This window comes from Misgurnus anguillicaudatus, chromosome 12 (assembly GCF_027580225.2).
Source record: "Misgurnus anguillicaudatus chromosome 12, ASM2758022v2, whole genome shotgun sequence".
Taxonomy (NCBI): Eukaryota; Metazoa; Chordata; class Actinopteri; order Cypriniformes; family Cobitidae; genus Misgurnus; species Misgurnus anguillicaudatus.
The window spans coordinates 10,475,213-10,490,071 of NC_073348.2; the positions used below are offsets into that span (position 1 = coordinate 10,475,213).

General features: G+C 39.3%; 1 protein-coding gene across 1 annotated transcript; it reads right to left on the minus strand.

The window, feature by feature from the left end:
- Positions 1-810: 810 nt before the first annotated feature.
- LOC129446324 (zinc finger BED domain-containing protein 4-like) lies at positions 811-6,512 on the minus strand. Its single transcript, XM_055207276.2, has 3 exons — positions 5,313-6,512; positions 4,698-5,014; positions 811-1,950 (listed from the first exon to the last, which is right to left on the minus strand). The coding sequence occupies exons 1-3, from the start codon at positions 5,822-5,824 to the stop codon at positions 1,595-1,597; spliced, it is 1,185 nt and encodes a 394-aa protein (XP_055063251.2). The 5' UTR covers positions 5,825-6,512; the 3' UTR covers positions 811-1,594.
- Between the last annotated feature and the right edge of the window lie 8,347 nt (positions 6,513-14,859).

Genomic DNA, 14,859 nt, shown 5'->3' on the forward strand with positions numbered 1-14,859 from the left:
CAGATACTTTTGCTAATATTAACTCGTAATCATTAAGACGTAACGTATAATTATTATCAGACCGGGCGGCCATCGCCGGGAAAAGTCCCGACTCTCCCGATGGCCACTCCGCTACTGCCCGCTAGCATCAACAAACGTGCCGGCTGAAGTTAGCACTTGCTCACTGTCTGTTTACTGTAAATCTGCCTTTCTTTTCGATCTAATGGCAGACTCATACGATGTATGTTTTTCAGACCTTTCCTCGATGCAGCTTCACGGACAGCGTTCGGGCGAATGGAGACGCCATCACCCAGCATGAAAACGGTAAGACTCCGCTTGTCACTGTAACCTGCACTACTTGCCACATGTACAGTTTAGCTTCATCCGTCAGCTTAGAGGGGTTTACATGTGCTAAGTGTATTGAAGTAGTAAGGCTGACGGAGAAGGTTGCGGAACTAGAAGCGCGCATCCGAACGCTAGTTGAGGACAGTAAGACCGCTTATGTTAATGTTACAAACACTGTTTCGGGTGCGCCTAGTGTTAAGCGTAATACACATGGCTCGGTTCCGACTTTAGAGTCAAGGTGGCTGACTAACTGGGTGACTGTCAGGCGCCATAGTCACATTCGGCACCCAAATCACGTTCCTGTTTTAATATCAAACAGATTTTCTCCACTCAGCAATACACCGGCTGAGACATCTGTTAAAGGTGCCCTGGTTATTGCAGATTCTATACTCAGGAACGTTGGCATTGAGGCACCAGTCACCATAGTCGATTGTATACCGGGAGCCAGAGCGTCTGACATTAGATCCAAACTTAAAGTGCTGGCTAATGCTAACCATAAGTTATCTAAGATTGTTATTCACGCTGGCACGAATGACACCAGACTCCGCCAGTCGGAGATCACCAAAGATACTATTAAAGAGGTGTGTGAAATTGCAATAACAATGTCAGACAATGTAATTTGCTCTGGTCCCCTCCCCGCCTACCGGGGGGATGAAACTTACAGTAGATTAGTGTCTCTTCATGGCTGGATGTCAAAGTGGTGCCCTCAGCATAACGTAGGGTTTATAGACAATTGGAAGCATTTCCGGGGAAGACCTGACCTGTTAAAGAGAGATGGCCTCCATCCGTCTCCGGAAGGAAGTGCTATACCCTCTAGAAATCTGACCAATAGTCTTACTTTTGCAGTGGTGTAAAGAGTAGCTGAAAGCCATATTTGAGTAAAAGTACAGATACCTTACTGTAAAAATTACTCCACTACAAGTTACAAGTCACCAATTTAAATACGACTTGAGTAAAAGTCTTAAAGTAACCAATTTTAAAAGTACTTAAGTAATTTACTCATACTGAACATTTGCTCAAAGATGCACTAGTCCTCAACACAGAGATGAAAAACAAGATTGTTTATTTATGTGATTTTACTTTCTAATACATAAAAGAAATCAAACCTCTCAATTACGACATGGCAGAACAAAACACATCAAACAAGCCTGTCTAGTCAAACCCAAGTGTTCAAAAAAGGAATAACTAAAACATTGTAAAAAAGTATTTTAAGTAAAATGGACAAAAAAATTAAATCAGAGCTGACTTTGATATAATATACCTCTCAGTCTCAGAGAGGGGCAGTATTTTTATTCAACTTTAACAAAAGCTGGTTCTCAAAGTTCTTGGAATTTATTCTAGCTCTTTTTGGACTGAAAATGAGGCCACCAGTGCTAAAGAGTCGCTCGCAAGCAGCAGATGCAGGTAGGGGAGTGTTGAGCCTTAATGACAACTTCAATAGAGGTGGGAAGGTTTTCAGGACACCCATGTCATCACCAGCACATGTCAGATAGCTTTCAAGCACTACTGGGCCATGTTGTGCCTGGGATGACTTGAGTGGCTTGAAGAAATCCTCATCCTCTGAAGAAGTGCCATCACTTGTAAGCTGAGAGATCTCCTCCATATTTCCCTTTATGAAGTCCAGACCTACAATATAATACACAGTTAGTAATGTTTCTGCAACAAATTAATTCAAAAAGGCATTTTAGTGCTTTTAAAATTGCAAAGCTTATATGTACTTATCCAGTTTAAAATATTTTATCTCAGCATTCCATGGCTCAATTAAAAAAACACATTACTGATAAAATTAAATAGAATTAGGGATGCACCGAATTCAGGATTCGGATTCGGCCGAATACTGGGCTTTTTGACGGGGTCGGGTTCGGCCGAATCCTAGATTTTTTTTCCACCGAACCGAACCCTAGGCTTGCGCTACGCTGGTCGACGTCACGCGGCCGTTGATTACACACATCGGGTGCTGACGTGGAGATGAGCTTTTTCTTTCGGTGAGCCTTAGGGGCTGGACACACCAAAACCTTTAAACACGGCTGAAAACGCCTTGAGGACGCCAAATGCCAGATGTTTTTCAGCCGAGCGCTTGGTAGGTGTGATGCTTCAGCTGTGAGCCGGTTGGTTGCTGTGGTAATGTCCCGCCCCTCCTCCACTGTAATTGGACGGCCGTGTGAAAACTGACATTGACAAGCGGAGCTTCTCACTCAAAGTTGAATATGGTTTAGCTCGGAGCTGCTTGCTTATTGGAAAAACGAGCGTGTCGCAACGCATCGCTTTTATTATGCATAGGCTTATGGTCAGTGATGCCGGTAACGCGTTACTTAGTAACGCGTTACTCTAATTTTACCACTTTTTTTAGTAACGAGTAATCTAACGCGTTAATATTTCCAAACCAGTAATCAGATTAAAGTTACTTATCCAAGTCACTGTGCATTACTATTTTTGAAAATTTCCTTAGTAAAATATATATTTTCGCGTCTCGGGAAGTGAAGTCAGGTGTGCGACAAGTCACGTTTACAGCACGAGGACAATTCAGGTCACGTGTAAGCGACACAAACGTAAACAACGTACAATGGAGAGAGAAGAGAGATGCAGCTACAAAAACACTACGTCAAATTAAAAAAAAAAAACATTTGGAGTCGCGGCAAGGCGCAGACAGTCAAACTAAGAGCAAGTCCCACCCGGTGATGCGAAGCAGTGAGCAGGAGTTCATCCACTACCCAAACAACAAAAGCTGGACTTCAGTGCAAAACCAGTAAGTGTGGGAGAGTTGAAGAACGAAAGTAACAAAGCGATTTTCTCCGAGTCCTGATAACATCTGCATCTCACTATGACAGCATATTAGCACATAACCTCTGAAAGAGTTGACAAATATCGCATTATTTACTCACCGATTTCCACGTGTAGATCCAGAACTGTGTTTTCAACCATGATAAGTACATTCCAAAAGCGGTCTTTTTTTCTTACAACGCGTTGTGTTTCTCGTTTCATGTGTTACAATACTGATAAATCTACAAGGTATTTAGTATATAACATCCTGAAGACTTCTCAGTTTTTCAAAATAAAAGTAAGTCGAGTTTATAGAGTAAGTAGATCCTGTCGGGTCAAAAGTAACACTTGTTAGTTTTGTCCCGCTGCTAATACTGTGTATAATATGGTAAAAAATTGATATTATTCTAATTTGATTTAATTTTATTTTCATAGTGTTCAAACTATTGAATTTTTTTTTTAGTCTCAGCAATTTAAGTTTGTACTGTTGGTTGCTTTTGAAACATTTGATAAAACTGAAATTTAAAATAAAAATGTAAGTTAATTATTTTTTACAAAGATAAATGACAAAATAAGTTTGCAGTTACATATTAAAGAGGTCATAGTAATATACATTTAATAAAAACAAGTGTAACACAAAAATCTGTCATGTTTTGTTGTGTTACTTTTGACCCACCTGTGTGTTACTTTCGTCCCTGCTGTCAAGGTCAAAAGTAACAATTCAGTACTCTTGTTTAAAGTGAAATTATACAGAAGTCGTTTTACATTTGTTCAAAATTCCAGCTGGTTTTGATAGACCACACTTGTGAGTTATTGACCACAACAAAAATATATCTCTGTCTAAAACATTAACTTTTAAAATTAAGTTTATCTGAAAATGGCCCCTGCTCACCCCTATTTATGTTAAGTGAAGTCAAGAAAGACTCATATATATATATATATTTTAGTTTTTTAAAACACAACAGTTCAACTTAAAATGTCAGGAGATACATTGTTGACGTTACTGTTAAAAATGCACTTCCAATAAAGTGAGTGTTGGCAAAACCGGTTGTCATTTGTAATGTTGAGGCAGTGGGGGTGTTGGCAGCTACTGGAATGTAACTAACAAAGTAACTTGTAATCTAACTTAGTTACTTTTAAAATCAAGTAATCTGTAAAGTAACTTAGTTACTTTTTAAAAGAGTAATCAGTAATCAGATTACTTTTTCAAAGTAACTGTGGCATCACTGCTTATGGTAATTGTCAAAATAGTTTTTCCAACTTGTCATCCTGGCATAATGTACAGTTAAAATTAAATAAAATGAAAAATACACTGCTGTGGACGTTGTTTACTTCATTAATGTGCTTTACTGTGTTAATGGAATAAGGATGCAAGTAGGATTCGGTATTCGGTTTCAGATTCGGCCGAATCTTAAACGGTGGATTTGGGATTCGGCCGAACCTAAAAAATCTGGATTCGGTGCATCCCTAAATAGAATATTCCCAAATGTCCCAAAAACTAGAACAGCCATTATTTCATCTAAATGTTTGTTAGTTACAAAATCATTTTGTGATTAATTAAAAAATTAGCATGTCACTGCTCTTCATTTAGGTTTATATGCCTGTCAACAAACCGAGTTTGAGGATGTCAGCATCCGTTGTCCAATACGTTTTAAACTTCGGAAGCAGGATTGCAGCCGCAATCAGCTCAGGATCATTGAGCATGTCACCAAAACGCTTGTTCACACCTGTAAGGATTGCATCTACCAGGCTCTTGCACAGTTTCATGGATATCTTGGCTCGTTTTAGTTTGGAAACCATGATGTTGAGTGTTGGTACAAGCCAGCCCATGTGCACATTGGTTTCTCCCTGCAAGATATTAATCGCTTTGGCAACAGGGGCCATAGCGGTGATATATTCTCCAAGAAAGGCCTTTTCTGCAGGAGTGAACCTATAAATAAAACTTGTTTAAGACTATTTAAAGTAGCTGATTGCTGCAAAATATAGATACTACTCAATCATTATAGACATGTATCATCATAGGACAGTAGAACATTTAGCATTGATTTGAAGTGATTTGCTACCCCTGCTGTATCCCATGTTTAAATTAAAGGAAAATATCCATTATTTCATCTAACAATACAGGATGCCTTGATGGCATACAAATATTCACTTTTGCTGGTGGAAAAAGGCATAAAGTCTCTTAAAGAAACTCTAAAAAAAAGTTATTGCATTAAAACATTACTCACATGGGGATTTTGAACTCTGCACAGAGATTCCGGAAGGCCCCATCTCCCTTTTCCTTCATGATTTTTAGGATCCTCTCCACTGAAAGAAACAAAGAGTTCCATTGTGTGGCATTTGGACGAATTAACTGCAAACTGCATTTCTCTTCCATCATCTCTGCAGCTTTGTTGGACCGGCCAGTCTTGTTCCATAAGGCCCAGCATTTGGAGAAGGATGATCTTGATAACCTTTTGTATGTTTCATCCATTTGAGCAGTGTCAACATCCACAGTGGAAACCAGGTTCAGAAGATGGCAAGCACATTGCTGGTTCTTGGGCAAATGAAATTCAAGGTCATCCATGGCTAGAATTTCAGAAACCTCAATATATTCAATCTCCTCACATTTCTCCTGATCTTCAGTGTCAGATTCATCCTCATCTTCTGATGTGGTTGCTGTTGCACTTTCTGCGTTGTTGCTGTGTTGTATGTTCTCACCTCCATAGACACGAAATGCTTTCAAAAAAATTGGACCCATTGTCTGTTGTTATACAGACAACTTTTTCATGGATCTCAAATTCAGGGTGTATGTCATGTATTGCAGCTGCAAGTACATCAAACGTGTGAGACCCCTTTAACTGTCGACAAGCAAGTGCTACAGAGCATCGGTGCAGATTGTCTGGGTCAATCCAGTGCGCTGTCATACCTATAAAGCTGCGACGTCTTGCACTCCAGCAATCAGTGGTTGTACAGATGTATTCAACCCCTCTCATGGCTTCTGTTAAACTTTTCTTCATTTCTCCTGCAGCTTCCTCTATCTTGGCACAGATGGTTGATCGTGACCGTACAGTAGAGTTAGGCTGCAAGTCATGAATCAGGCCCTTAAATTCATCCTTTTCAACCACGCTGAAAGGTTGGAGACCATATACAATGAATCGCAGTACAGCTTTATCAACGGTTGCTTGAGAAATGATCTTGGTCTCTCCAATTTTGAGTTGTTTCTTCAGCGGCTCCATATTTTTGCTTAAATTCTTTCTCTTCTGAGAGATCGTGGTCAATTCTGAGTACTTATTTAAGTGATTTGGATGTTTTCTCTGTAATAAAACAAAGAAGAGCAGTGTTATTTTTTAACTTAGTAAAATATAAATTCAATGATAAACACAATCACAAATTCACAGCTAAATGCACCTGATGCAAAATGTATATTTGGTTAGCGGACTTCCCATATAGATCACTGCACTCAAATTTTAAACAAAAATATAGTCATGTCGCAGTGTTTATATACAGGGCTTGACATTAACTTTTATGCTCACCAGCCAAAGTGGCTAGTTGTTTTTCAAATTTACTAGCCACTCAGCATTTTCACTAGCCACAATTTTGTTGTTGGTAAAATACATTTTATATGATTAAACTTGACTTTGGCATCCTAAAATGACTTTAATTTGAATAATTTTACTAAATTTAGCTAGATTAGATGCAGATTGACTTTCAAATGCAGACTGACCAAATTAAGACAAGATTATGTAGATGGTAATATCAGTATAGATCATATATTTAGGTGCAGGAAAAAATATGCTAGTAAGGCATAAATAGATGAACTTCTAATGAATATATTAAACGTGGAGCAGGGGTGTAGAAGATTAACTGAAAAGATAAACACAAAAACCCTAGAAAAACACTTTAAATATTTATTAACAACAGCAGTAAATTTTATATACTTAATCGTGGTTTCTGTTAAAAGTTATTTAAGACTTTTAATGGCAAATGTCGAGAAGGCATCATTGTTGCACAAAGTAGCCTACAAATTGATGCACGGACCTCTCCATTGGTGGGTTTTCCTTTGATTTCGGACAAAACTGGGATGTGTGCATTTAGGTTTGCGCTATGAATTTCTCTCTGCTCTTGCCCAGAGATCGAGCATGCACTTTAAATCTCTTCAATCACTTCCATGCAATTGTTTTATCTTTCCCAAAGTGTACGTATATGCGCTCAGACTACGTCCCGTGCATTCGCAAAACCATCAGCTCTCGCGCTCTCTCTCTGGTAAAAAGGTGCCGCTTTGGTGCGCAACGCGAGTTTCCGCTGATCGCGCGCGCGTCTCAACAAATGGTCTCAGTACGTTGCGATGGGTGCAGGGAGTGCTCTTTGGAGTAGTTTGTTTCCCAGTGTCATTGCGCATTGTTTATAATTTTGCAAAACTTTTAAGAAAACTACAATAAAAAAAATTCAACCAGCAAAAGTGGCTAGTGGGATTGGCTGTCTTACCCGCCACAGCCGAAATGTACCCGCATTTGGCGGGTGTTAGTCATTATGTACACCAGTAAATGAAAACATTTCTTTCAAATAAGGCCAGGGGTGGTTATCGTCCGTGCTAGCACTGCATGATGTGCTGGCTTCGGCTTCATCAGTGGCTTCAGCCATCGCTAATGTCAGTTGCTGATTCACGTGCATAATGGAGTAGTCGTGCATACGCAAATAGCATCCAGTACCTTCAATACCCAGTAGATGGCGATTTCGCTCTGACACCCAAGATTAAGCACCACAGATAAGGTTGACTTTACGTGCACAAACACAATGTAGCGAGTAACGGTACATGCCATTTAAAATGTAGTTGAGTAAAGAGTAGAAATATTTATTCAAAAATGTAGTTGAGTAAAGAGTAAAAGTAGCTTATATTTTTGATACTCAGTACAAAGTACAAAGTAGCCAAAAAAATACTTAAGTACAGTAACAAAGTACATTTACTTGAGTACTTTACACCTCTGTACTTTTGATATTGTCTGACTATCCAGGGCCCAGGTCAGGAAACAGACAGATCGGCTTACCCATCAAGTCTGTTAGCTGCCTTGACATGTCAAGATCACATATATCCCAGCACATAGAGCCTTTTTTACCAGAGTACCAACACATCTCGACTGTGTCTGTTCCTCGAACAAATAAATACAGAGCACCGTTTTTACCTCGTCTCGTACAAATCTTATTAACATAAAATTAGAACACAATACATTAACAGATGAAACTCAAATGTTAAAATTCGGCCTTCTTAACATTAGATTGCTTACCAATAAAGAACCAATTATCAATGAAATAATTACTAACCAAAACTTAGATGCACTCTGTTTAACAGAGACCTGGCTTAAAGCAGACGATTACACCAGTTTAAACGAATCCACCCCACAAGACTATTATTATAAACACGTTCCTCGTCTAAAAGGGAGAGGGGGTGGTGTAGCTACAATATACAATAAAATATTCAAAGTAAACCATAAATCCAACCTCAAATTTAATTCGTGTGAAATAATACTGTTAAATATGGAAATAACTGATCGTAACAACAAACGGCTTTCGTTCATGTTAGCTACGATATATAGGCCTCCGGGCCACCACACAGATTTTCTTAAAGAAATAGCAGACTTCCTATCTGAGCTTACAGTCACTGTAGGTAAAGCTCTTATCGTTGGTGATTTTAATATCCATGTGGATAATCCAAAAGATGCATTAGGACGTGCGTTTATGGATGTTCTAAATTCTCTCGGCATTAAACAAAACGTGTCAGGGCCCACGCATACTCGTAAGCACACATTAGACTTAATTCTGTAACTCGGACTCAATATTAATGACATCGAAGTATCAACCCAGAGCGATGTTGTTTCAGACCATTGCCTTGTGTCATACACAATACTTCTAGATAGGACCGCTCAGTCTACAACATGCTACAGATTAGCCAGAACAATAATTTCCACCACTAAAGATAGCTTTATTAGCACTCTTCCAGACCTCTCTCAAATGAAACATGTAGCAGACAACCGTGAAGATCTGGATATTATAATAGAAAACCTGAACAACATCTGCTCTAGCACGTTGGATGCCGTTGCTCCCATTCGAAAAAAGAGTATCAAAGAAAAACCGCCAGCTCCATGGTATGACCATCATACTGCAGCCCTTAAAAAAGTAGCTAGAAAGATGTAAAGAAACTACCGAAGCACAAAGTTAGAGGTATGGTGTTAAGCATGGAAAGAGAGTGTTCAACACTACAGACAGGCTTTTAAAACTGCCAGATCTACCTATCTCAGTACACTTATTAAAGAAAATCATAACAACCCTCGTTTCCTATTTAGCACAGTTGCGAAACTGACTAGAAACAAAGAACAAACAGAAACCATAAGTAAACTCCAACACAATAGTGATGTCTTCATGAAATTATGTTTATAAGGGGAAAACATAGAAACTACGCAAGCATCCACCATTCTACCCAATAATACATTTTCCACTAGATTACCAAACGAACATCTTGAGTCATTTAAACATACTACAATAGAAGAGCTCTCTAACTTAGTAACGTCATCCAAATCATCGTCCTGTATACTAGACCCTGTTCCCACAAAATTACTAAAAGAGGTATTTCATGTAGTGTCAGACACGGTACTAAATATCGTTAACTCATCTCTAGAATTAGGATACATTCCAACAGCTTTCAAACTAGCAGTTATTAGACCGCTCATTAAAAAACCAAACCTTGACCAGGGAGATCTTAATAACTTTAGACCAATCTCAAATCTACCTTTTCTTTCTATAATATTAGAAAAAGTAGTGGCAAGCCAGCTACGCACATTCGTAGAAAATTATAATACATATGAAAAGTTCCAATCAGGATTCAGGCCCCACCATAGCACAGAGACAGCGCTGCTTAGAGTTACAAATGACCTCCTATTAACATCCGATCGTGGTGAAATCTCAATCCTTATATTACTAGACCTTAGTGCACAATAGATCACAGAATCTTACTCAATAGACTAGAAAACTGTTGGCATCAGTGGTCAGGCGTTAGCCTGGTTTAGATCGTATCTAACCAATCGATATCACTTTGTTTATGTAAATGAGGAAGAGTCATATCACTCCCCCGTTAAATACGGCGTACCTCAGGGATCAGTCCTAGGACCTATCCTATTCTCGTTATATATGTTACCTCTAGGTCTAGGAGACATTATCAGGAAACATAACATAAGTTTTCACTGCTATGCGGATGATACCCAGCTTTACATCTCGTCGCATCCTAGCGAAACTCACCAGTTTTCTAAGCTAACAGACTGCATTAGTGATATTAGGGACCGGATGGCACATAACTTTCTTATGCTAAACTCCAATAAGACAGAGATACTTATTATTGAACCGAATCGCTACAAACATAATATGTCAGATTACAAGTTGCCCATAAATGGCTGCAGGGTGGTGCCATCTTACACGGTTAAGAATTTAGGCGTGATGTTCGACAGCAATCTATCTTTTGATAGTCATATCGCCAACGTCTGCCACACAGCATTCTTCCATCTTAGAAATATCTCAAAAATACGCCATATGCGTTCTGCATCAGACGCAGAAAAGCTTATCCATGCTTTTATGACCTCTAGAATAGACTATTGTAACTCGTTACTCGGGGGATACCATGCAAATCAGGTAAACAAGCTACAGCTGGTTCAAAACGCCGCCGCAAGAGTGCTTACTCGATCTAAAAAGTATGACCACATCAGTCCAATTCTGGCATCTTTACACTGGCTACCAGTTAAATATCGCATACAATTTAAAATATTACTAATCAACTACAAAGCCTTAAATGGCCTAGCGCCCTCGTATATTAAAGAACTACTATCAGAATACAATCCATCACGTAAACTGCGCTCACAAAATTCTGGTCACTTAATTATCCCTAGAATATCAAAAGTGTCTAAAGGTGGTAGATCCTTTTCCTACTTAGCCCCTAAGCTCTGGAATGATTTACCAATTAATGTTCGAGTATCAGACACAGTCGATCAATTTAAATCTAAACTTAAGACATTCTTCTTTAACAAAGCATTCACATAAAATGTCCAGTAAATGTACTGTCTGGAACCGAGCTGACTTCTCTCTCTCTCTCTATCTCTCTCTCTCTCTCTCTCTCTATATATATATATATATATATATATATATATATATATATATATATATTAAAGGGCTCGTTATAGTCGTGCGTAGGTCCTACGGCGTAGCAGCGACGACGTAGGTTCCGCGTCAGTTTTCATTTATACTTTTGTGTCGTCGTCCACGTCGACATGCAAACACACGCGCGACCGCTGGTAGGCAGTATCCACGCGTGTAACCACAGTAGCAGCACAAACGTGAAAGAAGAAGAAGCTTAGCAAGTTAACCCACAAACGAAGAAGAAACAGCAACTTTTTGTGTATAATTTGAGAAGATCAGCAATGATGGAAGTAAATAAACAGCGACTTTTGATGCAGTTTGAGTTAAATCACTCCTCAACTTGCCCCATCTTTGTTTTCACCATCACTAACGGAAATACCTATGACGCAGGTTTTTTTACCTGACGGGAGGGGTTCTGGTGGACCAATCACAGCGCTTGCGGTCCGCGTAGATCTGACGCGCTGTTAAATTTTTTGTGAGGTGCGCGTCAGGCTACGCAGAGCTACGCACAGGCTATGGATAGCCTACGCCGTAGATACGGCGTAGAACCTACGCACGACTATAAATCGCTCTTTATTCCTCCCAAGGGTTTTTGTCCTTCTAGGAGTTTTTCCCATTGGTTTTTTTCCTAGGGTTTTTTTTCGTCCCAGGGAGAGTCAGCCAACTTTGGCTTAACCCTCTGGGGTCCGACCATTTTTGGACACTCACAGAGGTTCTGACATGCTCTTACATTTTGTCTTTTTTCAGTTGCTTTAAAACATAATAATGGGAAGTGTCTCATACCACTGCGTTCAGCACAAACTGGGCTAAAATATTATATGAGCTACATGTATGTACATTTTTGTATTTTTGAGAGAAAAATGTTTATGCGTGGTTTTTAAAAAAGAAAATTTTTTAAGTCACTGATATTAGTCCACAAAACCCATACTAAACATGTTTTAACAAGACTTTCCTAAACATAATCTAGTAGTCTAGAGTTTTTTCTTTAAAATGATGTGACAATCACCATGCCTACTTATTCACATAAAACAATGTATTGATTTAGAAATTGTAAGACACTTTTTGTTTAGACGGGCCGTATGCGAGAAGGATTGATTGACAGCAAGCAAACAAAGGCTCGCATAATGAGCTGCATAATGAGGCAGGAATGTGAGAATGAACTACAGTCAAGAATGTGAGGACAAATGTATACATGTTTGTTTGAGGTTTATTAAGTTAACAATATAATCAAAATAGAAATGATGGTTTGTAGGACATTTTAAGTTTATTTGGAAAGAAACCCTATTCAAAAACTTTGTATAAACTAAGAAACTGATACACAACAGAGCTGTAAACTTCATGTGGCTCATGTTACCATATAACTTTATGTCCAAAAAGTGTTTTTCCACTTCATAGACCTCTGTTAGCAGAGTTATAAACAGCTGTTAGCATAAATTGTCCACAGAAATACCCTTACTTATATAACTGATGGGTAAATGTTACTGATACTAAGTTACATTCATATACTATCTTGTACATAAACTTAATCTCAGATAAACATCTGCAGCAATTAATATAAAAAGCTGTTTTCAGATGACTGTTTTCAGATGCCCATCCCCTTATCGTCTAGCTTCTGTTTTAAACGTGTTTCTGTAAGCGCGTATGAACTTTAAAAACACATAGCATGTGCGTGAGCTCGCGTCTCCGTGTAACGCAGCGCTCATAAAAACGGTGTCGCGTGTAAAGTGCAATGTATGGAATTACCTTGCATGTAAACAATATGGAATCATTTTACAGCAAATCCCGCAGTGCAGCATTAGTTGCCATGAAGGATACGAAAGTGAATACTGTGTCTAACACTGTACAGCATGTTACAGATATCCGCCATTACAGGAGGTCACGCGATTTGTTTGTAAATAAGCATGTAAACATGGAATCATATTACAGCACACACTTAAAACTACAGCAGTTCAGGCTTACTGAAAGTTTCCATGAAGGATATAAGTGAATAACTGTGTTTAACACTGTTACAGCATGCAACAGTGAAGCCGCCATTACATGAGATCGCGTCCGTTTTTAAACAATGCGAAAGTTTTTCAATCCGAAGCGTGTAGTCTGCTAAGGTTGCTTAACGTTACTGTATGTAGGCTGAACTGCACAAGCCATGAGCATATTAAGTTACATGATAGCAAATATAAATGGTATAAATTAACTGTTAACGTTACTTACTTCTAATCCAGCAGTGCGTTCTCCATTGTTCTTCTTAGGTAACGTTAAAGATAAATGCTTATCTTCCTCAATGTCCAGACATAAATGAAGATATTCCTCACATGTGTGAATAAAGTTTATAATCCAAACATGCGGTGAAAAGTCTTTAAATCTGATCAAACTTTACGCTTAGCTTGTTATGGTTGAACAGCTCGTGTCTTCATTACCATGTCAACAGCTGTGGGCGTGACCAAATTAAAGATAATGAAGTCTTTACCGTTTCAAATGATGTCAAACACGTAAGTGTATGATTATTAATGATGGAGTATTTTAAGTTGATTCTGCCATGATAAGGAAAAAACACGTCAAAACGCGGCCCCGCGTTTTTGGACCCCAGGGGGTTAACTTAGCACTTTACTGTATACGTTACATTATTAATATGCTCGCTTGTATGGTTTAACCTTAGCCGCTATCTCTACTTCTTATATTATCTATTGATTTTCTGTGTTCTCCTCTACATCTTCTCATGAAAAGCTGCTTTGCAACAATTAACACTTGTGAAAAGCACTATATAAATAAAATTGAATTGAATTGAATCTCAGTATTCCCATAGATGGCGCGTCAAAGTCACACTGACGCCTGCACACTCTTGTCACAGTGTTTCCCACACATTGCTGCTGCAGCGCTGCCCAGGAATATTAACAAGTGCCCAAGTATATCTGGCATCAAATTTTGTCTTTTTTTCCGTGATGATGACACTCTTTAATAATGACATTTTGTGTGCGACAAGATGAGTTCGGTGTGCGTTCACGTGCTCTCTGTTTCTCAATGAATTGGGATGCGACGCGAACAAGCTCATGTCACATTGTATCCTTCATGTTTCTGAACTATAGCAAAGCCACACACGGCGACACCTCCTACCTACGAAGGCAATCCCAACACCTGCCGGTCCTTTTTGCAACAGTGCTCTCTCGTCTTTGCGCTCCAGCCCCGTCGCTTCTCATCATCCACTTCCAAGGTGGCATATGTACTGATGTTACTCACTGGGAGAGCAAGAGACTGGGGTATGGCTGCTTGGGGGGCTAAGGCTCCATTTACGTTCTTGTTTGAGGCTCTAGAGGAGGAAATGTTGAGCCTATTTGACCGTTCACTCAAGGGAGACATGGCTGCGGCTAAACTGGTAAGATTACGGCAGCGTAATGCCTCTGTTACCGACTTTGCTATCAAGTTTAAGACGCTTGCCATTAGCTTCAACTGGAACGATGCTGCTTTAAGAGCTCAATTTCTTGAGGGTCTCACAGCTGCTATTCAAGATGAGATTGCACTCAGGGAGCCACCCACGTCACTGGAGGCTGCCATCGACCTGGCCTTGAGGGTTGAGACTCGTCATCGTCAAAGAGATCTTTTCGCCATCTGTTATCTGAACCAGAG